General features: G+C 37.5%; 2 protein-coding genes across 3 annotated transcripts in view; both read left to right on the top strand.

The window, feature by feature from the left end:
- prex2 (phosphatidylinositol-3,4,5-trisphosphate-dependent Rac exchange factor 2) overlaps positions 1-12,220 on the top strand; it is a 151,394-nt gene extending 139,174 nt beyond the window's left edge. The window contains exons 39-40 of the mRNA XM_051882280.1: positions 6,914-6,981; positions 11,047-12,220. Coding sequence (XP_051738240.1) covers positions 6,914-6,981; positions 11,047-11,092 — 114 coding nt within the window. The 3' untranslated portion in view covers positions 11,093-12,220. The remainder of the gene's footprint in view (positions 1-6,913; positions 6,982-11,046) is intronic.
- Positions 12,221-15,062: 2,842 nt separating this feature from the next.
- Positions 15,063-27,170, top strand: part of c23h8orf34 (chromosome 23 C8orf34 homolog) — a 103,340-nt gene continuing 91,232 nt past the window's right edge. For both annotated transcript variants that reach the window (XM_051881492.1, XM_051881491.1), the window contains exon 1: positions 15,063-15,340. In XM_051881492.1, coding sequence (XP_051737452.1) covers positions 15,257-15,340 — 84 coding nt within the window. In that variant the 5' untranslated portion in view covers positions 15,063-15,256. The remainder of the gene's footprint in view (positions 15,341-27,170) is intronic.

The following is a 27,170-nucleotide window of genomic DNA, read 5'->3' as shown; positions in this document are numbered from 1 at the left end:
AGATTTGAGGGACAAGTTTGCAGTTTATGTCAAGTTTTGGCTTAGAACCATAAACCATCTAAATGATTGTATAAACCCATTGTTTCTCAATTAAAGTTTCTACTGGGAAATTAGATGAGAAAAGATGAGCTAATATCTACCTCTGCTTTGAATGTTTTCTGAATTTTACTGACCCAGTTAATTTATTTGAAATTACAGTTGCAAAAAAATTCAAACAGTAGGCCACCGTGTTCATTTCGAGGAGGATTTATATTTATCAAAGGCCTGTTTAATTATTTTGGGAAATGTAACAAGCTTAACTGCCTTGGTTTGCTTTCTCTCATTTTGGTTTCTCTACATGGCTATTAGCATAAGCTCTTCCCCCCTCCGGTTAGCTAGTCTGGAAGCAGGAGGATATACGCTCATGAAATTAAGTCTCCCTACCTTTCATTTAGAAAGTGGAAGATTGTTAGTCTTTTTCCACCCATTTCAGACTAGCCTTGAAGCGTCCTTTACAAGGTTATGGATGAAACTGACAGGGTCTGCTCTTTTTATATCATTAAGCACTTTGAGTCTTGTATAATAGAAGGCTAGGACTGTTGCTGTGTCAGCTCAGAAGGAATGAAACTTCAAGGTGGCCCTGAGTCATGAGAGGTAAAGACCAAAGAGCCCTTGACAGTTACTCAGTCACATTGAGGGAGATAACTTTCTGAAGAGTACATTAGAGCAGTGTTCCTCAACTGTTGGGTCAGCCAGTGTGTGTTACAATTTGTAATAATTATTTGATAGTAAATGTAGTAGTAAAAAATAATAATAGTAGTAAAATTAAGTAAATTTTATTTACGTGTAGATTATTAATAATAAATTAATGCATATACATATATACACTGCTCAAAAAAATTAAAGGGACACTTTTGAAAACACATCAGATTTCAACGGGGAAAAATATCATGCTGATATGGACTGGGTAATGTGTTAGGAATGAAAAGATGCCACATCGTTTGATGGAAATGAAAATTATCATCCTACAGAGGACTGAATTCAAAGACACCCCGAAAATCAAAGTGAAAAAATGATGCAGCAGGCTAGGGTTCCTTCATCCTCCAGGAACTGCATGCATACTCTCGCCACATGAGGCCGGGCATTGTCGTGCACAAGGAGGAACCCAGGACCCACTGCACCAGCGTAGGGTCTGACAATGGGTCAAAGGATTTCATCCCGATACCTAATAGCAGTCAGGGTGCCATTGTCTAGACTGTAGAGGTCTGTGCGTGCCTCCATGAATATGCCTCCCCAGACCATCACTGACCCACTACCAAACCCATCATGCTGAATGATGTTACAGGCAGCATAACATTCTCCACGGCTTCTCCAGACGCTTTCACGTCTGTCACATGTGCTCAGGGTGAACCTGCTCTCATCTGAAAAGCACAGGGCGCTAGTGGTGGACTTGCCAATTCTGGTGTTAAATGGCAAATGTGGTGCAGGGCAATGAGCACAGGGCCCACTAGAGGACATCGGGCCCTCAAGCCACCCTCATGAAGTCGGTTTCTGATTGTTTGGTCAGAGACATTCACACCAGTGGCCTGCTGGAGGTCATTTTGTAGGGCTCTGGCAGTGCTCATCCTGTTCCTCCTTGCACAAAGGAGCAGATACCAGTCCTGCTGATGGGTTAAGGACCTTCTACAGCCCTGTCCAGCTCTCCTAGAGTAACTGCCTGTCTCCTGGAATCTCCTCCATGATCTTTAGACTGTGCTGGGAGACACAGCAAACCTTCTGGCAATGGCACGTATTGATGTGCTATCCTGGAGGAGTTGGACTGCCTGTGCAACCTCTGTAGGGTCCAGGTATCGCCTCATGCTACCAGTAGTGACACTGACCCTAGCCAAATGCAAAAAAAAAAAAAACCAGTCTGAAAAGATGAGTAGGAAAAACCACCTGTAAAACCATTCCTGTTTTGGGGGTCTTCTCATTGTTGCCCATCTAGTGCACCTCTTGTTAATTTCATTAACACCAAAGCAGCTGAAACTGATTAACAACCCCCTCTGCTACTTAACTGACCAGTTCAATATCCCAGGAGTTTAACTGACTAAAATTATTAATAATAAATTGATGCATATATAAATTATTGATAAATAATTACATGCAAAATAATAATTATAAATTAAATAAATTTAAATTAATAGTTTAATAATTATCATTTAAATAATTTTGCATTATATGTAAGCCTTTACAATTCATAGTCGTTTTAATACATTTTAATGTTTGGTTTTAAGGACCTTTTTGTTTAATTTGATCATGATTTTGGGTCTCCACTTAATGTTCCATGTTAAATATGAAGCAAGAACCCAATAAAAACTGTTTCATTATGAAAGTCCTTCATAAGTCAGGTCATTAAAATGCATGTGCAAAATGACACATTGTATTTAACTTATATATATATATATATATATATATATATATTTGCATTTCAGCATTACGTCTTATTTTAAATCTGCTGAATTCTGGACCGCCTGTGGGTGATGAGTCCTTACCTGCACCAGTCCGGGGCTCCAAAATGACTTTATGAATATCAATATGAATGACTATCGTCAGAGCTCCCCCTGGCTGGCTATTTATTATTATTCACCGTGATTCGTACCTCACAGCGAGACTTAAAAGAGACTCATCCATCATAATGCCTGGAACTCATTGAAGAAGGAAAAGGGACACTGACGAATTGCTCCATTATGTAGTTTCTGTGTATAAGCACCAAATTGCTTAACTGCTAAAATGAGTTAACCATATTTTTAGAGAAGCAATTGTTGAAAAAAGGTTATCAAGAGGCTGGATAATCTTCTCCGTGTCTGTAGACAACGGATCTTTGTGTTCTTGCCCTCTCATATCTCAGTCCTTCTCTACGTCCAGCCGTATCTTCCCAAAGTCCCAGGAAAGCAGTAGGCGAATGGCGTGACTCTGGTGGTGTAATTGCTGATGTTATCATGACATGATAAGGGACTGACCACGGTGCCGCCCATGCCTGATGCACTCACCGGCCAGCAGTCGTCAGAAAGACAGAGTACCTGTACACTGAAGCGCTGCACTCACTATTACTTCCTATAGACTTCCTCCAGCAGTGTTTATGCGGCACTAACGTCCCCCGCTGCTGATCCAGACGCACCTGCCGAGACGCCTCACGTCAAACCGACCTGCAGAGCTATTTGCGGAAACAGCTAATGTTTGTAAAATGTGCAAGATACACGTTTTCTTTCCTACGTCAGGGCGCAGGTGGCCATTTTTCATTTTGACATGATAGAATTCCGCTCTGAGTAAAAATGCTGTCTGTTAAACAGGCCTTTGATTCATTTAGCGTGGGACAGGATGTTGGAGTATGAATGTTTTAAATTGTAATTTACGATCACAGACAAGTCCATCTAACACATCTGACAAGGCCAGCATTGGTGAACTGTGACAGAAGATGCGGCTTGTAAGTTACAGGTTCAGCTGGCTGGCAGGACCTTATACCTGTGCTTTTTTCCTATGAAATATGAGCCACTGCATCTATGAAGGAAGGCAGAGCAGGCTGAAAAGGAAAAGAACAAATCTGTTCAGAATAGGAAATGATTATCTAAATTATTTAAAAATAGAAGTGCCATCCGGTGCATATTTATTTTAAAAAGTCATTTTTCCTTGGTGCAGAAATAGAAAAGAAATTGGATGATTTTATTTCAAAAGATGTTTGGTGTTGGGTGTATATTTGACAACACATATTATATAAAATATTATACATATTATTACAACCCAAATTCCGGAAAAGTTGGGAGCTTTAAATTTGAATAAAATGAAAACTAAAAGACTTTCAAATCACATTAGCCAATATTTTATTCACAGCAGAACATAGATAACATAACAAATGTTTAAACGGAGAAATTTTACAGTTTTATGCACAAAATGAGCTCATTTCAAATTTGATGCCTGCTACAGGTCTCAAAATAGTTGGGATGGGGGCATGTCTACCATGGTTTAGCATCTCTTCTTTTCAAAACAGTTTGAAGATGTCTGGGCATCGAGGTAATGAGTTTCTGGAGTTTAGCCCGGAGGCCATGATTTCCAACAAGAATGTCAAATTTGGACTCATCTGACCATAGAACACTTTTCCACTTTGATACAGTCCATTTTAAATGAGCCTTAGCCCACAGGACACGACGGTGCTTCTGGACATGTTCACATATGGCTTCCTTTTTGCATGATAGAGCTTTAGTTGGCATCTGCAGATGGCACGGCGGATTGTGTTTATCGACAGTGATTTCTGGAAGTATTCCTGGGCCCATTTAATAATGTCATTGACACAATCATGCAGATGAGTGATGCAGTGTCGTCTGAGGGCCCGAAGACCACGGTCATCCAATAAAGGTCTTCGGCCTTGTCCCTTACGCACAGAGATTTCTCCAGTTTCTCTGAATCTTTTGATGATGTTATGCACTGTAGATGATGAGATTTGCAAAGCTTTTGCAATTTGACGTTGAGGAACATTGTTTTCCACAATCTTTTTATGAACTCTTTCACAGATTGGAGAGCCTCTGCCCATCTTTACGTTTGAGAGACTCTGCCTCTCTAAGACATCCCTTTTATAGCTAATCATATTACAGACCTGATATCAATTAACTTAATTAGTTGCTAGATGTTCTCCCAGCTGAATCTTTTCAAAATTTCTTGCTTTTTCAGCCATTTGTTGCCCCTGTGCCAACTTTTTTGAGACCTGTAGCAGGCATCAAATTTGAAATGAGCTCATTTAGTGGATAAAAGTGTAAAATTTCTCCGTTTAAACATTTATGTTATCTATGTTCTATTGTGAATAAAATATTGGCTCATGTGATTTGAAAGTCTTTTTGTTTTCATTTTATTCAAATTTAAAAAACGTCCCAACTTTTCGGGTTGTAAATGTATAAATATAAATATATCAGGGTTATTATATTTTACTGAAACTAAAACTAAAAAACATTTTCGTTATGTTAACAGAAATAAAATATGAAAAAATTGTTTATTAAACCTATTAGCCAATTTAGTTTAACTTGTACTAAAATAGCTCAAACTGAAATAAAAATGAATAAAAACTATATAGACATATTTTTTTAAAAATCAGTTCAAACTGTTAAATTTTTTTTAATAGTATCTAAATTATTCTAAAGCAACATTGGTATATATTTGATATGTGTTGTCAAATATACATACATTTGTTATAAAATATATCTGAATAAGTGCTGATATATATTATATAATATATATTTTATATCATAGCACAACATAGTATAAATGCATATTTTGTTACATTTTTTTTATTTTATATTTAAGTTGTATAAATATGTGTAAATATTGATTTAAATTTGTTATACAGTATATATACAGTTTTTTATTTGAAAACTCGCACTGACAGTTTAATGTTAATTTATGTTAATTATGTTAATTTATTCAGTTATTTCATTTAGTACATTAATTCATTCTGTGCCATGATGGAAAGATTAATGCAATTAATCAAGTCTCCTGAATTAAGTTATGAGGAGTTTTTCTACCATCAGGGCAATTCATGCTTGAAATACCACGTAAATGCAAAACATTTGCAAACTTACCTCATCAAAGATCAATTATTCTTAGGTTAATTAATCTTAGATTAATTATTTGGTATATCATATAATTAATTCAACTAAAATATATAATTTCAGACTTAAAGGTGCAATATTTAAAATGTTTGCAGTAAAATATCCAAAAACCACTAGGCCAGTGTTATATATTTTGTTCGCTTGAGTACTTACAATATCCCAAATGTTTGCAACTATTTGTAAATCGTGAGAAAATTGCAATTTTAACCAAGGCTCCGGGACATGTGAGGAGTCGCCTGTCAATTGCGTCATACCCACGTTACCCTCGGTTTCTGGTTTTATTTTGTAGAAACCATGGAAACACCAAAGACGCTTTAATATATTACATGTTTTAATAGGCAAGGGAACAACTGTTTGGTTACGTTTATAGACAGAAAACTAATTGTTGTTATATAGCTCAACACGTTTAGTCTTATTGTTTAAATCTAATTTTCTTGATTTTTTTTTTTTTTTGCGAGTACCATGCTTTACCATGCCTCAGAGAAAAACACTATTTTGTCAAGTAGCTAACATAGCATAATCAGATGCAGCTTTATTTTTAGTAACAGTAATACAGAATTTTCTCCATCATACAATACGCCATTTATCTACACAAGCCATCCAGCATTTAATATGATATTTTAAAATCAATCTAGCTTACTGCAGTGTACAACAGTGTCTCACAGCAGCCGCCGAGCGAACGCTCAGAGTAACATTATATAACATCATTTTCAACACACTCAAATGTATCTAATATATATTAAACAGAGCTGTGTTACCTCATACTCATGACCGGAAAAGCAGAAGCAGCGCCGGTGACTGTGGCATAACAATAGTTCCGCTGCTTGTGAGGCGTGTGTTGCAGAGCAGGACCGAGCTCCCACAACACTCGGTCCTGCTCTGCTTCATACTACAGTAACGTTAATAATCACATCCATGAACATGATTTCTTCCTTAGTCCTATCCCGATTGTTTCCACCGGCTGTGATGTGAAGACCTCATGTCCCAAGATTCCGCGCTCAAACTTGCCGTCATCAAGCTACGCCTTTGTTTTGAATAGGCCTCTAGCGACCTCTAGCGGACAGAAATTTTACATATTGTACCTTTAATAAAGATTTTATATTTGTACTCCCCTTTTTTTTTTTGCCTCTTAGAGTTGATATTTCATATTACTTCCATAACAATACAACAACACAGCTTCTGTGAATGACGCCACTTCTCACCTTTGACCGACTGGACACAGAATATGTTCATGCTTATTTAAAGAATAACTGTTCTGACAGGCCTGCAAGTCATTTATAATTATGGCTCTTTTTTAGGGAGCAAGAGTGCAGAACTCAGCCAAGAACCTGGGAGTGAGAGACCGCACTCCGTCAACAGTGCCAAGGTAACCAGAGCGGTCCTCACACCACTTTCCTCAGTGACTACACACACACATACACACACACATACACACACACACACGCACACACACACACACACACACATCATTTCAGTCCCCTCACATTCACACTGTGGTTTTCACTAACCTTTCACAAAATGTGCATGAAATAATTTTAGACCTAAATGCCACGGTTCAAAGATTTACACATTTCAGAAAATTGTTTAGGCCTCCAGAATTATTAGAGCACTACACTGATCTGCCTCAAACATTCTGATGAGGGGTTTGCTGTAAACCTCTAAAGCCCGGGACACACCAAACCGACATCAAAAAACTAGCGGCGATGAAAGCTGACTGTCGCCTCTCGTCGGCTGCATCTCAGCCAATAAGCTGCGCTTGAACACCAAAAGGACTACTGGTGACTGTCAACTAGCATGTGCATTCTGTGCCTGCGTGCAAGGAAATTACTGTCAATATCAGCAGGTATCAGTAGTCTGTCATTCAAAAATGGAAAACAAAATTAGGAATGCATATATACAAACCGTAAACAAAGCAGTGTTTGCTTACCATTTTAAATATCAATCATGCTGATTACTTTCTTCATTCCAGTCGGCTTATGTTATTATGAAAATATTCGCGCATTCGAATACTCAGGTAAGATGACGTAAAATTATAACAACCTTCTATCTGTACTGTCTTGACTTTTATTCTCGTGTACTGACTCATTTTGAACAGCCAATCAAAGCTATCTCTCTCACCGACGGTCTGACTAGAGCCAACAGTGCGGAACACACCAAAAAAGTAAGCCAACCGACGCTGACATTGCCCAACGGCCGACCGACGGCTTTTTGTGTCCCGGGCTTAAAGTGTTTGGAATGAATGTGGGTGAGTAAATGATGACAGAATTTCCAACTGATGACATATTTCATCCAACTGATGAAATATTCTACCTGAGATTGATATTTTAATCTAACAACTGGGGGCTCGTCCGGGATATTCCCAAGAAACACTGAACTATCCCTTTAAAGCTCTTTAATGTGCAAACTTGTTTTTGTAAGTAATTTCAGCTTTTTTTTCAGCTGGCTGTTTTTAGGTCTACTTTTAAAATGTAAGTTTAAGGTTAAATGTAAGGTTTGAAAATCTCCCTGACTTCATGACTGAATGTTAAGAATTTGAATACAACGTCATCATTGTAATATTTGCATACTGAATTGTGATTGGGCTTCTTTGTTGCATCTGTTTGCATACCGAATTGTGAAAATGCCTAAAACCTGCAATTGTTACCTTAAAGAATGTTTTTTTACTTGATTTAACCCATAAAAAATGTTGGTATAACTTAATGTATTTAGGTTGATTCAGCAATATTAAATAATATTTTTGAATAAAAATAGTTAATTTAGATTATTTTTTACCTTTTTTTCAGTGTATAGCTCACCCACAGCTACTATATAACACTATTATTTGCTGCCTTGCATGGGCTGGTATTTCTTTCTGAAAATGCAAATCTAGTAATAAGTGGCCCAGAGTTTTAATGGAGCCAGAAATTCAGGAACAGTTCGGCATTTATTCTTCTAATAAACCCCTGCAGTATAGCCGTATGAAACAAAAGACAGCATTCTTGCAAATGTGCGCATTATGTTGTTTTCATCTATATACAATGAAATTGAACAGAAACCTGCAGAGTATTAAGTTCACAAAACATTCTTCAACATAAAGTGCACGTTCTCTATTAGAACAGCCATCACATTACTGCAGGTGTGTGTGTGTGTGTGTGTGTGTGTGTGTGTATGAAAGAGAGAGTACATGCATGGGAGCCAAACTATATTTCCTGCAGGAAAATAGAATGAAGCACATTAAAAAGCAGACCTACTCATTCTCTCTCAGCAGGTTGAAAACTCCAGTGTAAACTCTAATCTGTCACAGTCACTTGAGGTCCTTAGGGAGATGTACTGTAGCGTGACCCTCAAGACAATGACTCATAGCTTTTCATAGCATGCTGCATGTGATCATTGCTGCGTGGCTTATGGTTTATTTGGCATATAACAAATGCTGCCTAAATTCAAGAATTTGTGTTTTACCTTTTTGAAATTCACTACAGCTCAGAAGGAAAGTTATTAGCTTGTTTATTCCACAAATCTAAGTGTATGTGCTGACTGTTTTACATCATTTACACTAGCAAGTTGCTTTTTAAAACAGGGGATAATAAAATAAATGTCAAATATAGCATTACATCATGTCTTAACTAGGCACAACGTGACATCTGTTCACACTGTATGAGAAAATGCAATGTGACATAATCATAGACAATTAGAACATTGCTGCCATGTGGAGCAAAGAAATTACACTTCTTTTTTTTTAAGAAATTAATACTGTTATTCAGCGAGGATACATTAAATTGATTAAAAAAAAAAAAACATTGATAATAGATTTTTTATTTCAAATAAATGCTTTTCTTTTGAACTTTGTATTCATCAAAGTATCCTGGAAAAAATGTATCATTAGCCAGGTTTCCATTACAAATTTGCGCAAATATTTTGCGATATTTTCTAAATGCTGATGAAAAACTATTGCGAAATGATGCCGTTTTTTATTAACTGCTGTCATGCGACTAAAACATATTTTTTTCCTCTCGCGATAAGTCACTCCAAAAATCACGGCAACGGATGTTAGTAAAGTAGGTTTAAGTATATCGCAGCCACTACACTAGCCATTATTTTAATAGACATAGACGTAGGCGTGTTATCCAAGAATTAATGGCAAAGAAAACCCCTTATACATGGGAGCGGCCATGTATGAGGTGTTTCTGGGTGTTTTTCCCTCATATCTGCTTTGAGGTCTTGATAAATTGTGGCAATTCTTTGTTGTTTAGAATCCAGTATTTCCATGATTCTTTAGTCTTTTATGAGTTTAATAAAGAACTCTGTCTCGTCTTCTGTCCAAACACACCGCGCTATCTTTAAAGAATGATCGACTTTTACATACGGCAGGTGACCTGTAAATGCGAAAAAAAAAACTGTTTCTATTCCGTAGACATAATGATTTTTATACTGTACAAGCTATACACCGATCAGGCATAACATTATGACCACCTTTCTAATATTGTGTTGGTCCCCCTTTTGCTGCCAAAACAGCCCTGACCCGTCAAGGCCATGGACTCCACTAGACTTGCATCCTGGCGCCATGTCTAAGCGACACACATGCACCTGGCCATCCACGTGATGTAAAAGAAAACGTGATTCATCAGACCAGGCCACCTTCTTCCATTGCTCCGTGGTCCAGTTCTGATGCTTACGTGCCCACTGTTGGCGCTTTCGGCGGTGGACAGGGGTCAGCATGGGCACCCTGACTGGTCTGCAGCTATGCAGCCCCATACGCAACAAACTGTATTGCACTGTGTATTCTGACACCTTTCTATCAGAACCAGCATTAACTTCTTGAGCAATCTGAGCTACAGTAGCTCGTCTGTTTGATCGGACCACACGGGCCAGCCTTTGCTCATCACATGCATCAGTGAGTCTTGGCTGCCCATGACCCTGTCGCCGGTTCACCACTGTTCCTTCCTTGAACCACTTTTGTTAGATACTGACCACTGCAGACCAGGAACACCCCACAAGATCTGCTGTTTTGGAGATGCAATTTGGCCCTTGTCAAACTCGCTCAAATCCTTACGCTTGCCCATTTTTCCTGCTTCTAACACATCAGCTTTGAGGACAAAATGTCCACTTGTTGCCTAATATATCCCACCCACTAACAGGTGCCGTGATGAAGAGATAATCAGTGATATTCACTGACCACCTGTCAGTGGTCATAATGTTACGCCTGATCAGTGAATATTCTATCCCCTAACCCCAAATCTACCCATCACAGAAAACTTTTTGCATTTTTAAACTTTCAAAAAACATCACCTAGTATGATTTACAAGCTGTTTTCCTCATGTGGACCAAAAAATGTCCCCACAAGGTCAAAGTTTTTGGGGACATTTTGTCTCCATAGCGTAGGGATTACCTGAAACACACACATTTAATATATGATTTACATATATTTTAATATATTTTTAAATTCTATTAACAGATTGTACAAACTGTGCCAGCCTCCACCTCCTGACGGCGACCCCTAAACCAATGTCTTCAACAGATCAGGACCAGCCCTGGTTCAACTCCAGACGACACACACATACACTGTCCAAGTAAAGAGACTGTCTGGACGTCCAGCCTCTCTCCTGCTCAGAGGCATCTGTCACCTCTCAAGGGTTCACACCGTAATATCTATTGACTTTTGTTATAGCTTCTTAAAGGCACCAATATTTTTTTTTATTTCATGCTTTGCTACACCGCATCTCATTCTAGACCCAAGATCAAACAAACAGGATGTCTGATCTTGCAGCTGCTGTCAAGTCATTCACATCAATAGAGTGTCAATCACAATGTCTGTTTCAAATAACTTTTTTCCAAATGTAAAAGAATTTGCACAGTGCTTTAGTCTCGTGTGTTAAAGTGTAACTGTTGTTTATAGTTCCTTTTTGGGCATAGCATCCAAAAGCCTCATTGCAATTGTATGTGCATTTTTTTATTTCATCTATTCTCATATACATCTTTGACATATGTATAGGTTTAGCTTTCACATTATTAGGTTTCAACTCTTGAAGTTTGTTTAGAGTTTATTAACACCATAGTTCATTAAGCTACATGTTGCAGTCTCAGTGAATCTAGAGTGATCTAGATACAGTACTGGAAAGTTCATACGACATGGTCATCAGTGTTATAGGTTTATATATTTGTCACACTTACATAGGTATATAAATGATTTTGTCTCGCCACAATTTAAATATTCAGTACTCAGGAGTTATTGTGTTACATGTTATATTAGTGTTGCTTAAAATAACAAATTAATCAGTCTATGCAATATTGAGAAACCGCTCTAAACAGAAATGATTAACTCCACAAGTTCCATTTTGAGAAACAGAAGATATTTTTATGTTATACAATGCATCTTTGAATTATACATGCTCTTGATAAAAGCAGCCAGAAGGGAACATAAATTCATGTGAATATATTACTGTAAAAATGTTTTTAGTTAAAAAAAAAACAAAACAGTTATTTATTTTGTCATAAAACTAACCCATTTTGAGATTTTCCAAATACATGTATCTTATTTTTAACCTTAAAACAGGTTGATTTCCCCATTGTTACAATAAATTGTAATGTCAAATTGTAATTCATTTCAAATAAAAATGTTTAAAAGAAAATGCAATCATATTTCTTATATATATTTATAAAACGGTTAGTTCCTGTCCTTGATTCTGATTGGTCAATAGCTGTGTTTTATTCACGATAAAACACGGCTATGACCGCTTCACCCAGCGGTTCAGTGTATCACTACACAACACCCTTAACAACCACTCTTAGCAACGTAAACTGTATGTTCTTAATTGATATTGTTCATTGAAGCTTACTGTATTATGTAGAAGAGTGTTGTGAGAAAAAGATTGAGTGAGCGAGTTTATTACCTGCATTCAGATTTAGCATTTTCCTTCAGGTCAGTCCTATGTTCATAATAAATAATCAGTTTAAATGTCCAATGTATTATCTTGTCCTTTTAACAGTTAAGGGGTTTTCCCGTGACTGACAGCGCTAGTCAAAGCATTTGTCAGTTGTGTCTTGTTCAGTCAATTCAGTCTTTTCAATGTAAAAGTCTTCGCTACTGACTGACACACTCTTAAAGACAGTCTTTGCTGCCATCTAATGGCGTAATAATGTAACTTCTGTTGCTGTTCACGGTCAGAGACTATTTTTTCCGGTGGAAGGAAGGCTTTAGTGAAAGTTTATTTCATGAAAGTTGCATTGATACATATTTCTGGCTTTAATATTTGTGTTGTGCGGTAACCGTTTTATAAAAGCAATAAGGTACTCGAGGCTAGTGCTATATCATGAATAAGTCACGGCTGAAGGGGTTGCAGGCACTCCGCTTCACGTTGATATATGTGTGTGTGTGTGTGCGTGTGTGTGTTGTCTGTATTTTTATCAGTTTTACGTGGTGGAACTGTGACTAAATATTTATGCAAAAGACTTTAACAGTGATTTTGATTTAAATTTGTGCTGCAAATCTGTCACAAGTCTCTCTAGTGAATGTATTTAGTCCACATTTGACAGTATGCATGTGCTGAGTGCACACAAACTCCCAGCTGCTTTATGTGCTGTGCTATCATCCATCAAATGTGCAGCTGGTATCAGACCAGTTAAAGTCTTCAGGAATTTCACTAATGGCCTCTGCATGTAGGCAACTGTCTTTGACAAACATTGTTTACCTGTCATAATTTCCCCGGGCACACTGTCACTTGCAGTTTTTATGGAGTAAATGGTTTCCAGATGTTCTGTAATAACTTAAATAGTGACAATAATGGACTTGGGTATCTATGTTTATATTACAACCTCTTTACAAATTATTATTTACTAATATTAATTAATATTTTTCTGATCCCTGACATCTTGTCAGTGCATATAAGGGCCAGTGCAGAACACTTTTAAAATAGCCCAAAATATATTATATATTAAAACCATTATGAAATCAACTGATCACAATTATAATTATAATGCAATTTTATTTTACTAAGCAAATCAAAAACCTCTTGCTAGAAAGATTGTACCTGACATAACATTAATGGGAACTATGCAGCGATGTGGTGAATGCATGTTTCAGCATGTCCTGAATGCTGTATTGACCAATCAGAAGCCAGCTCCGGAACTATTCGATTTTTTCAATACTTGTGGCCACATTCAGACAGAACGCATTTCTATTGGTTTTCTATGTGAACATGAGCTAGACAAACATGATTGTTGCTCTTGCGTCTTATGTCACTGCATTCTAAAAATGCTCAAGTTCTAAAGTTAAATGGGTCATATGATGCATTTTAATGTTCTTAAAGGGATAGTTCCCCCAAAAATGAAAATTTTGTTATCATTTACTCACCCTCATGTTGTTCCAAACCCACAAGATTTTTGTTCATCTTCAGAACACAAATAAAGATATTTTTAATTAAATCTGAATGATTTCTGTCCTTCCACTGACAGCTACGCAACTAGCACTTTGACGCTTCAAAAATTTAAGATATCGTAAAACTAATCCATATGAATTGAGTAGTTTAGTCCAAATTTTCTGAAGAAACACGATCACTTTATATGATGAACAGACTGAATTTAGGCTTTTATTTACATATAAACTATGATCAGCGAACATAAACAGAAGCTCAGCCGAACCTGCTTAATGCGGGAGAGCAAACCTTTTGTTGATGAAAGCCTAAATTAAATCTGTTCAGCGTATAAAGCGATCATGTCTCTTCAGAAAATTTGCACTAAACCATTTAATTCATATGGATTAGTTATATGATCTTTTTGTGAACTTTTTGAAACGTCAAAGTGCTAGTTGCGTAGCTGTCAATGGAGGGACAGAAATCCCTCAGATTTCATTAAAAATATCTTCATTTGTGTTCCGAAGATGAACAAAAGCCTTACGGGTCATGAGGGTGAGTAAATTATGACGGAATTTTCTATTTTGGGTGAACCAATCAGATCACTCTGGGCTTTTCAGAAGGCGGGGCTTCTGAAATCAGCAAGTTTCAGGCAGACTGGGAATAGAGGTATTCTGCAATAATGTACAGTATGTGTAAAATAATGTGTTTTGAGCATTAAATCATGTTAACCTGTTCTATTACACCAATAAATAAAATAATGAACTTTATAGCATCATATGACCCCTTATATGATCCCATTGTAGAATGAAATGTTGTTGATGTAGGCTTAACTATACTCCTGAAGCTTGAATAGGTAAGCAATATAATACATTGTAAGTGTGGATTCATTTATACAAGATTAGGCTGTAATAAGGCACGATAAACCCAGAAAGGAATCCTTTATAATGCATTATAAGTTTCATAGAAATGATACGTGCATATGAGTTTAATGACACTTACTCTATGTAAACAACGAGGGCGGGTCGCTCAGACCTGAACAGCCAATGAATAGACATCGATCTAAGGTGTAATCTTTTTCATTGGCTTTAAGAAGAAGCCGTCGCCAGCTACTCTGCCGAGACCGGAGGAGGGATAGTCCCATCAGATAGTGCCCAAACCGAGTGAGGACGCAAACCACTTTCAGCATGTGCTGGAGCATCAGACGAGCTCTCAGCGCTGGATCTCCGCTCACTTCCCGCTAGAGATCCGTCCGCAGTCCCGCACGTTTGAAGATGCTTGGCGATATTTAACGATATCTAAACATTTTGCTGTTTAATGCAACGCATTCTCATGGCGTCTGTACAGCAGTCAAGAATTCAGTCATACCTGGAGAAGAATAAAATCGGACCCTTGTTTGAGGTATGCTACAACTTTTTCACAAAAGATGTTCGCAAGGTACCTCGGGATTTTGCTGCATTGTAAATGAATAAAGCAAGTGCTACTTGTGTCTGCTTGAACGCAGATTTAGATGTGAATTAGAGTTGAATTGTAAGTGAATGATGATGGCACAGGACATTTTAGGAACATATTATTTCATTTTAGTTTGAATTGGGAAGTGTAAGCGGGGTGTTTGTGCTTATGAGTGCAGAGCATCCTGCATTCAACTTACCTTCATTCAATCAATTAATCTGTTGGAAAATAGAGATGTTGGACGTGATTTGTTGTGCTGAAACATTCTGCTCTCATTATTGCCTACTCTATAAATCATCTGAAGTAATGTGGTAGAAGATGTTTCTGCTGACTGGACGATTTCTAGTAACCCAAACTGGTGCTATTGTTTCTTCTATCAAGATTTTTTAAATTTGTAATGTATAGTTAATGTATTTTGGCTAATCTAATGAATACTGCACTGAAAATACTGTACAGAAGACATGGGAATGCTATAACACGGTGTGAGTTGTAATGCCAGATTGAAATGAACTACAAATGGTAATATTCCTATCATATAAGACCCTTATGAAGTGACAATAGAAGTTGTTAGACTCTGTGTAATTTTTTTAGGATTTACAGGACCAAAACTAATTTTGAGGTAACGTTTAAAAAATAGAAATAGCCTAATATAATGAGAGGGTTGTAACGCTTTCTAATGTACCACTTTATAGTGGACCCACAAAGACTGCACAAAATGGGACAGTAGGCTTATATTAAAACAAAATTATTGTCATAATATTATTAATTTTTAAATTCATTTTAATACTAATCTTTTGTTTCGAATCAGTGGTTCGGAGCGTGTATCAAACTGCCAAAGTCACGTGATTTCAGTAAACGAGGCTTCGTAAGTGTTTCAAAACGTTTCGAAATTTCAGTGGTGCACGTGACTTTGGCAGTTTGATACGCGCTCTGAACCACTGATTCGAAACAAAAAATTCGTAAAGCTTCGAAGCTTCATGAAGCAGTGTTTTGAAATCGCTCATCACTAGATATTGTTGAATAAAGTCATTATTTTGTTTTTTTGGCGCACAAAAAGTATTCTCGTCGCTTCATGACATTAACGTTGAACTACTGTAGTCACATGACCTGTTTTAAATATGTCGTTAGTACCTTTTTGGGCATTTGAAAGTGTTATTAACTTGCTGTCAGTGCAGGCCTCACTGAGCCATTGGATTTTATCAAAAAATATCTTAATTTGTGTTCCGAAGATGAACGAAGGTCTTATGGGTGTGGAACGACATGAGGGTGAGTAATTAATGACAGAATTTTCACTTTTGGGCGAACTAACCCCAGTATTAGACTATATGCATAGTGTCCATTATACTGTAGCTGGCCAGTATGTCTGAAACAATAGAAACTGGACACACCAGTCACCTTGAGAAAAATGAATTTTCTGCTCCACACCATAATGAACTAAAATAGCGTTGTCATCCACCACCGCTATTACCTCCATGAGGCATCTGTAGTAAGAGGCACAGTCTATACGAGTCAAACTGCTGATGTATCAACTGTCTTGTAGCAGGGACTGTGTGCATGGGCTGAATATTAAACAGCAATAAAGCTAAAAGCAGCGCGTGTGTGACCTAGTACCATGGACAGCGGCGCCGCGCAGAGATCTGCCACATGAACGCGTTTCCCCCTTGGGGCGTGCGCTGTGAGTGGGCTGTTGCGCGAGTGTCTATTTCTTCCTCTTTGTCGCTTTTAATTTGTTTTAGTTTTAGAATATTTCATATCTGAGAAGTGTTTGTTTAGTCTGACAAGTCCTGCTAAATATGGTAACACTTTACATTACAGTGTACACATATAGTAATGAATGTAATTTAAAGTAGATTAGAACGGGGCTAGTTGTCACAAGGGCGGTATCCCAGTAAATAGGAGGTTTTGAGTCAAAAATCCCATTAACACAAATGTGTATTTTCTCCAGCAGTGGTTATATGTTCGTTTTAAACTATGTTGGTTTTAATTTAGTCTTAAATTATTATTATTATTAATATTTTGTGAAACTAAAAGTTCCATATCTCCATATTTTTGAAGGTATCTTTCATATCCATTCATACATAACGTGTCACAAATATTATCGTATTAAACAGGGATGCCTGTTTTCCGTATCAGAGTATGCCTCTGTTATTTTATAATGTCACTGCAAACAGCTGATATAGAGCCTCAGTTTGTTTGCACATCATAACTATTATCAGTATCTCTTTCCAGGTGTGTTTGCCTGGTGTGTTTCCACTGTACGCTGTAACTGTGCTCACTACGAACGCTTTGACAGAACAACATAGACATACTGTAAGAAAAAATGATAAATGACCCTTTTTAGCTACTTTACCGGTTCTTGAAAAAACAAAGTTGACAAGTACACCTAAATCGAGGTCACTACGAATGCAATATGCATGGGACTGGGGAATAAGATGAACGCTGTAGCTGCTGCTCACCAAGGCGTAGCAACACAGAACTGTAATATTTTATAGGTCAGTTTTTTTTGCCACAGAATTTGGCCACTTATATAAATATTTATGCTATAAAATAATTTTTTTCTCTTTTTGAAGGCTCACTGAAGTGTCTTGGAATGCGCAGCATTATTCAATGTGTTGACTTAATTTCAACTGAAACGAGTAACCCCAGAGTGCAGTCTGGACGAGTGGGGCGGGGCGATACATTAAGGCGGGGCTACACCCAATTTCATTGGTTTATAATACAGCAGAGCTTATTAGCGTAGACGCATGGGGCATGAGCATGCGCATTCCTTTATGTATGACTTCATGAATGATCTACACTGTTTGACTGTACTAATATTAAGTGCTAACCTTGGCGATTTCAGTTACGATCAATTGGCTAATGTTTTGATGAACTTAAGACGTTAGATGAAGTTACTGTACACTTGGTACAGCATCTCCGGGTTCTTCAGGCAGAAAATCGCCGAGTAATAGGCTGTACTGCTAAATCTGGGGAATGAATTATTAATTTGTGGCTACGATATATATAGAGCCAGGACTACATCAAGTGAAGTAAAGTCAAATTTATTTGTATAACGCTCAATACACATCGTTTCAAAGCAGCTTTACAAAAATTTATTGTCTATAAGCTTTAAAGGGTTAGTTCACCCAAAAATGAAAATAATATCATTTATATGTAGAACGACATGAGGGTGTGTCGTTCTACACCCGTAAGGCCTTCGTTCATCTTCGGAACACAAATTAAGATATTTTTGATTAAATCCGATGGCTCAGTGAGGCCTGCATTCACAGCAATGACATTTCCTCTCTCAAGATCCATAAAGTTACTAAAAACATATTTAAAACAGTTCATGCGAGTTCAGTAGTTGTACCTTAATATTATAAAGCGACGAGAATACTTTTTGTGCGCCAAAAAAACAAAACAACGACTTTTCAAAAATATAGTGATGGGCCGATTTCAAAACACTGCTTCGGAGCTTTACGAATCGAATCAGTGACTCAGATCTCCTATCAAACGGCTAAACTGCTGAAATCAAAATTTTAAAAACTATATACAGACCCAATATATAGGCCCACATATTTTATTAACAGGTAAACAAGGAAACATGAGTTTGCCATTAAACATTTTATTAGCACTTTGTACCAAAGTACCTATAGTCTTTGTTTGTACCAAGTAATGCAAGCATTGGACAACAAATCATCTTGTTAAAAAACAATCCAAAAAAAAAAAAAAAAACCCCGAAATGATCGTGCTTTAAAATGTAAAATCAGCCGTTTGCGTTTGGGTTTGTTCGATGTCTTAGGCCTATTTAAATACATATAGAATAAAGAAGTCGAATGAAGCGTTAAACAGCTCTATTCAGCATGAAAGTGCCCGGAGGTGCCGTCAGCGTTCGTTTGTAAACAATAACTTAATCTATTCTGTGTCTTAAGTACAAAAAAACATTAGCCAATACAAACAGATAATAAGATATGATTAGAGTTAACACTTAATATTTCTGTATAAGCCAAATCATTCACAAAATCGTACATGAAGGAATGCGCATGCTCAGGCTCACTCGAAGTGTCTACAAATAAGATTTGCTGTATTACAAACCAATGAAATTGGGATGGGCAGGGCGACACGTGTCACTCCGCCCCAATGTGTCGCCCTGCCCTATTGTCCAGACTGCACTCTGGGGTACCAAAGCCACTGGAAGGCAAGCCTGCAACCTTTAGCCAAAAAAGCGTAACGGCTAATGCTAACTGGCGGTATGGGCGGTACGCATTGGCGGTATGCAGGGAGGAGTTTGAATGGCGACATGATAGGCTGAGAGGTGCCGCACGTGATTAAGTTAGCCGTTACGCTTTCTCCAATGGTAAGAGATACAGGCCCTCTTATCTCCCTATAATAATACGATTTCTGTGGGTACTACACTGAAACAGGAAGACAGGGCTGGACATATCGAACAGCTCCGCCCCTTTTTAAAAATAGCGTTTCGCTTATCAGCTCAGCCTGAGCATTGATCTCGGTAAAGCTTTAGTTTCCTCAAAGAGCTTAGAACCCAAGAGGCGACACTCTGATACTTTTTGGGAAACAGCCACTAGATGGCGCTCCGGTAGCGCGGCCGCCATTATGGGGTGAAAATATTAACTGGACCATAGAATCCTTCACATCTTCTGCACCCAAAATCGGCGAATTTCACTGCCAAATCAGAAGCGCAAAAGAACATTTTTCAAATGAAATCATCAGTAAATTTTATGGCACCTACAGTAAATGTTGTATTGTCTTATATATGTTTTATTTTACCGGTTGTGGAATCCAACCATTCAACCATCTGAGGTAATGTAGTTAGCCTACTTTATTGAGTATTTCCATTTTATGCAACTTTACACATTTATTAATAGTAAATTAATAATTAATCAATTTAAGATCATCATATTTGCAGCTAACAATATATTTCAGACCTAGTGGAGTAATAGTGATAATAGTATCACTCCACTAGGTCTGAATTGAAATAGGCTATATTGTACGTTTTAATGGATCACGCTACAAACATAACGATCTTATAATACATGATGCATTGCTGTGTCCGTTATTGCATAATTCCCACTTTTGGACACTTTTGCTTTAACGGACATTTGACAACACTGCAAAATGAAGCTGTTATATTAATATATTTATTGTCCAACATTCCCAATTTTTCTGATGCATGTCCTTAATTTAATTTCATATGCTGGTATTAATTCAGTGTTTATAAGCCTATGCTAATACTAGATCTTTTAAAGAACTTGAACTTTTGAAAAAACATTTGAAAAAAGTGGAAGGCTTACACAAAGTCTGTAAAATAAACTGTAAAAAGGATTTGATGATCACTAGTGATAGTATTTTATTCTGTGTTGTCATCATTCAGGTTGGATTTCAGCTTTAATGTACGTTTTTTTTAACAAAGCAGCTGATATTGCCATAGAAACTAGTGGACTGCCCAGTCGCTTACACCCCAAAATGGCGGAAACGCAGGGCAGCTGCTGGGCGCCGGTGTTGCAATGGAACGTTCTATTCTTGTTAGGGGCCGTTCACACAGAACGCGTCTTTGCGTCTAAAAACGCGAGACGCAGCGCTCAGGAATGGTTTTTTAAAAAGCGCAGCGTAGAACGCGAGGGTCTCGAGACGCGCTTTTGAGGCGTGATGCAATAACGACAATAACGGAAATAATAGAAATAGGCAAACAGCAGAATTGATAGAAACGAGTTTTGACATGGAAAAAAAGAAAATAAGATAATAATGAGCGCCTCCTCCGCCATGTTGCCGTCAAATAAAACAGTTGTCATGCCAACTTGCTACTGTAAACAGAAGCTCGCAACTCTTGCCCCGCCTCCGAGTTCTTCTGATTGGTCCACTGTTTTGGAACTGACATTGATGAGCGGCGCTGCGTGTAAAAGTTGAAATTCTTTTAACTTAAAAACGCGGCGCTCATGTGCGAGGCGCTGCAAAAGACGCGAGACGCGAGCGTAACGGTCATGCACGTCCATAAAGCGCGTGTTTACATAGAAAAACAATGGGAAAGTAGCGCATTGGAACAGAAAAACGCGTTCTGTGTGAACGCCCCCTTAGTGTATATTCTTTGGTTTCCTTCTAATCTCTAACCGTTCTGCTCCTAATGCTCCTGGGTCCGATACATTTTGTGGTCTGTGCCGACTCGCGCGTATGATCCGCTCTGTGCTATCGTGTCTCTGAGTCTGGGCTGGAGCAGACTGTGCTCGCGCTGCGACGGTTCACGTGACGCTAATGCGAAAACGGACTTCATTCGCGTCAATGGAAAGCATATCTGTCTGAATCGTTCCCTATCCTCTATATAGTGCACTATGTGCCATTCACTATATAGAAACTAGTAAATGTGTGAACAAATGACCGATTTCAGCCGCAGCTTCAGCGTTGACTTCAGATTCTAGAGAGCATTTGATTGGACAGAAGATTTGATGAGAAGCTGAAGTCCGCGGTGATGTCATGAAAATCCGTGATCCATTTTAGCGGAAGTGAGAGACTGTAAGTTTTGAATGCCTAAATGTGAATTTTGTCATTGTTTTGGAACACACCAGCTTATTCATAAAAGCTAAAAAACTTAAATTTTGATTTCAGGGGGCTTTAAACTTACTTATCACACTAACACATTCCTTGTCAGCAGCAGCAAAGAGCAATTTGTTAACGTTTTTACGACCTTATAGTTTCACTTAAGTCCAGATAGAATGAGAGTCGACATAGTTAACTGGCGATCAGCCTTCTGGCTGCCCAGAATTAATGAAAAAAAAAAAAAAACCATGGAATAAATGTAATAGTGCAGGCAACACTTGCAGCATGCTTATACAGTATGACTTGGAATTAATATAATTAAATCCACCTGCACTAAATTAGGGCTTTGCTTATTTTAATTTTCCAGTAGAGTGACATATTGTGTGGGGGCTGAAGATCGAGATAGCTATGTTGATTAGCGTTAACTGTTTTGCCTGAGTGCATTTTTTTGCATTCATTAGTGAAGAGATATTCTAATTTACATTTTCTTGAGACTTCCCTCGAAGAACCGCCTTCTAATGACATCCAAGATTTGTACTGAGATTCTCATTTCCTTCCTATACAGTTTGGTAAGAAAAGATAAATATTGAGGAGTATTTTCAGGTAATAACAAATCTTACACTAAACTTAAGGACATAAAGAGAGAAGTGGACAGCAGAATTCATAGAATAGGTAACTACCGCGATTATCTGCTCCGCTCAGCTGTGACAAAAACAAGTTTGAGGCAGGAACAGGAAAACAGGCTATCAATAGCCAATCAAAGTGGCCGTCTCACAGTGTAATGGTTAGAGGCAGTGCAATAAAGGGAGTAAAATGTTTGTAAAGCAGCAGCATAATTGATCTCTGTTCTGAGAATTGTGCGTTCACCCACAAAATACACTAGCTTGAGCAAATGGAGATTTGATTAGCATACAGTTACACACTAATGCATTCAGGCAATAAAACCACAGGCATCAACGCAGAAGTCGTTTCTGTATTCAGAATATATACAGTTAATATATTTTTCATTCGGCCAGTATGTGTTTTTGTGTGTACTGGAGTATTATTGTTATGGCTGGAGGTTTGATTTGTGGCTGTCACAGACAGTTCTAGTTTTATTTTTAGAAGATTCCTTTCTCTCATAGTGGGAGAAGCTTTTTTTATTTAAGAGTTTTGACATTTATTGACTGAGATCATGGCATGGAGGGTTCTTGATAGGGTCTGACCATTCTGTTACATCACATGGGATGAAATGCAAGATTTATGAGAAAACTATTTTGCTTTTGCCATAAGACTATTCCAATGCATTTCATCCAGAGTCAAGGGTACACATGCCCAGAGTGCATTGCGCAGTTCTAGAAAAGTCATTTCAGTGTATAGAGCAATTTGTGTGGCTCAGTTTCTCAAGGGCTCTGTATGAGGATCACAGCCTAGACCTCTCGGAAATAGTGTCAGCTGATGTTCACTGAACTCTAGGTGTGAAGGGACTGGGGGTTAAAGGTTGTTTGGTCATTTCTGCTCATCCAGTTTCTCCCTAGGTTGCTGTACTTGTGTCTTAAAGCTGCAGTGTGTAATTTCTGCACCACTAGCAGTGCTGGGTCGTAAATGATTACATGTAACCTGGATTACATAATCAGTTTCCAAAAATTAAGTACTTGTAATTAGACTATATTAAATTTGAAAATACTTGTAATCAGACTACAGTTGCTTTTTTATTGATTACATGTTATTCTCACAATGGCAGTAAATGATTCATAATTCATTGATTCTGCTTCTTTGTTATCTTTGTAATTTTTCCTTTCTAAAAAAGCCTACTGCTTACAAACGTTCAGATGGAATTGCACACACAGACCAATTAGTCATGTGCGTATCACTGAAAACTGAGACCCACACAGCATTTGATCACTGGATTTACAGAACTCACTTTTAAGAAGTGTTTTCACAACATTGCATATCTAATCACTTTGTGACAAACATAATAATTATTATTTGAATTATCACTCAGTGAGTCATTTAACCATGTATTACTGTCTTTCGAACACATTAAAATGTACAAATTCATGTCATTTCATTCAATCAGTAACTGACTGCAATTTGTAAGTAATCTACCCAGCACTGACCACTAGCACTACCACACCTGTAAGACCTTCGTTCATTTTTGGAACACAAATTAAGATATTTTTGATGAAATCTGAGAGGTATATAACTCGTCCATAGACAGCAATTTAACCAACAATTTCAAGGTCCAGAAAGGTACTAAAGACATTGTTAAAAAAGTCGACGTGATTGCAGTGGTTCAACCTTAATTTTGTGAAGCGACGAGAATACTTTTTGTGCGAAAAAACAAAAAAAAATTAACAGCTTTATTCAACAATATCTTCTCTTCTGTGTCATTCTCATACGTTTTTTTTGCGTCTTTACGTAATTACGCAATTGCAATTACGTAAGGATAATGACAGGGAATAGAAGATATTACGTAAGGATATTGACAGGGAATAGAAGATATTGTTGAATAAAGTCGTTATTTTTGTTTTGTTTTACGCACAAAAAGTATTCTCGTCGCTTAAATAAATTAAAGTTGAACCACTGCAGTCACGTCGACTGTTTTGACAATGTCTTTAGTAGCTTTCTGGACCTTGAAAGTGTATTGCTGTTTATATTGATGAGTCTCTTGGATTTCATCCAAAATATCTTAATTTGTGTTCTGAAGATTAACAAAGGTCTTACGGGAGTGGAACAACATGAGGGTGAGTAATTAATGACAGAATTTTCATTTGTGGGTGAACTAACCCTTTACGGTGTAGAATAAGTATAGGCGAACTGGGACTCAGCATGTTTTTATGAGTGAGTCACTGAATGATTCACTCAACTGATTTATTCAACAACACTAATTCATTCAGAAATTAAACAGGAATTAAACATTATTTAATGTTAACTTCTTATTTACTAAATTACTGTATTAAAGCAACATCACTCACACAATCTTGCTGTTGGTCTGAATATCAGCACTTGTGATATTGCTGATATTCAGACCAACAGCAAGATTGTGTGAGTGATGTTGCTTTTATCTGTTGCACAGAATATCGATAAAATCAATTGGCTGGAGAATAATTGCATTTCCTGCTTGTAATTGAAAATGACACCCACCACAGGCAATTGAATCCTCAAGAACTGTCCAGTCAGGGTTGGTAAAACTGCCTTGTCTATATCACCCTGAATAATGTAAGTGTATCATAAGTTTCAGCCAAAAAGTTGACATGGGTTTGGGAGCCTATACTTAACGGGACATCGTTGGGGCATGTATGACAGAGAACCATTTTCTGTCACTCAGTAGTCAACCTTTAAATGATGCAAAATGTGTAGGATGTATAGGTCTTGTTAAGACTTTGCTAATTACAGCAGAGGGGCTGCACACACATCACACAGATCTGTACCCTGAGGAGACACACACTCACAGCAGGGTTGGATAATGGAGAAGAGAATTCCCTCTCTTGCCTTTATTTATAGAGGTTTCTTGGCGGTCTAGGTACTAATTAACGTTGTAGTGACCTGCAGACATCCAAGGTGTCTGCGCAGCGTGAGCTCCCCTCAAACGCCCTGCATACGAGACAAGCTCACCTGAAAGTCTGAAATGGAATAAATACAATATTAAATGAATCCTGTGATCAAATTATGCTGAATGGAACATGTCTGAACATGTAGTGTTCCCTTATTAAGAAATCCGGATAGGAATGTCTGTGACTACTGTGCATTTTTTTCCACAGTGCTTCTCATAAATATTGACCTTCGTCGAACAACGTAAAAAATCAAGTCAAATCTCTCGTTGTGCGGCCTTGTGCATTATGAATTTAGATTTTTATTCAGCAGCTTTCTGGGTAAAATAACAGTTAGGTGGTTTAAAGGGATAGTTCACCCAAAAATGAAAATTCTGTCATCATTTACTCACCCTCAAGTTGTTCCAAACCTGTATACATTTCTTTCTTCTGCATAAAAGAACATAAACAAGAACATAAAAGAAGATATTTTGAAGAATGTCAGTAACCATTGACTTTCATAGTATTTTTTTTTTTCTCCATACTATGGAAGTCAGTGGGGCCCATCAACTGTTTGGTTACCCATATTCTTCAGAAATCATTTGCTCTCTGCGGCTGTACCTCTTCGTTCCTTTCCTCCTCCTCTTGTCTCAAGGGCTGGAACCCATCCAGAACTCTGTCCCAGTCTTCAGTCAGCATCTCCCTGCTGTGACGTAAGGCATAAATGATGGAATCATAGGAATAATGAGAGTGCAGCCTCTGGCAATGCTAAGCTCTGGTTAAAAACTCAACATATATACATAAAGTGGCAACATAAAAATACCTTATTGCATCCATATTGTGTCTAGACAGTCAGGAGACTACAGTGTAAATAGGGTTGCAAAGGGGTGGAACATTTCCAGAAACTTTATCCTCTGATTCCAGAGTGGCCATTTATAAAATGTTGTGTAGAAACTGTCCTACATTTGATCTTACGATCATTTCTCAAATGTACTGTATGTAACGTGTGATTCAGAGAACGAACGTATGCACAAAAAAAATGTGCGTACGCCTCTCTTCTTCTATGTGAAATCTATAAATCGCAAATGAGCTTGAAATTGTGCGCAGCTGAATGGTTTCAGATCTCCACCTTGTAAACACCCTCTAATTAATGTCATTAACATATAAAAGAGCACCAGTCAACGTCCAAATCCTTTACTTGAGAATGGCGAGCAGCAAGAATTGCTTAGATTTCCGAATACCTGCAGTACTCAGACTCTCTGCCATAAGGAAGTGTGTACACTCTAAAAAATATGTTGGCTCAACAACAACAACAAAAAATTAATGCAAGAGTTTGCATCATTTTTTTTTTTTTTTTTTTTTTGAGTTATGACAACTTTGAGTGAATTTACATTCAACCAACAAGCTAAATTGAGTTAGAGGAATTTAATAATTTGTAGCATAAACATAAATTTTTACATTGATTAATACGTTTTACGTGAATAATGCTTAATTTCAACATTTATTCTCTTTATCCAGTCCTATGCAAAGCATGCTGGGAACTACAAATCCACTGCCTAATTTCCAAAGTTATCAAGATAATTTTAAGTTATTACAACCTAATTTTTTTAAAACGCAGATTAATGCATACATTTGAGTTTAAATTAGACGATATTAAGTTGATGTAATGATCAACATTATTATGTCAACAGAACTCTACAAAATCATGTTTGCAACTTAAAAGGTTTAATTAAAACAAT

The sequence above is a fragment of the Ctenopharyngodon idella genome, chromosome 23 (assembly GCF_019924925.1).
Source record: "Ctenopharyngodon idella isolate HZGC_01 chromosome 23, HZGC01, whole genome shotgun sequence".
NCBI lineage: Eukaryota > Metazoa > Chordata > Actinopteri > Cypriniformes > Xenocyprididae > Ctenopharyngodon > Ctenopharyngodon idella.
Note: the sequence above shows the minus strand (reverse complement) of the source record. Positions and strands in the feature narration are given on the sequence as shown.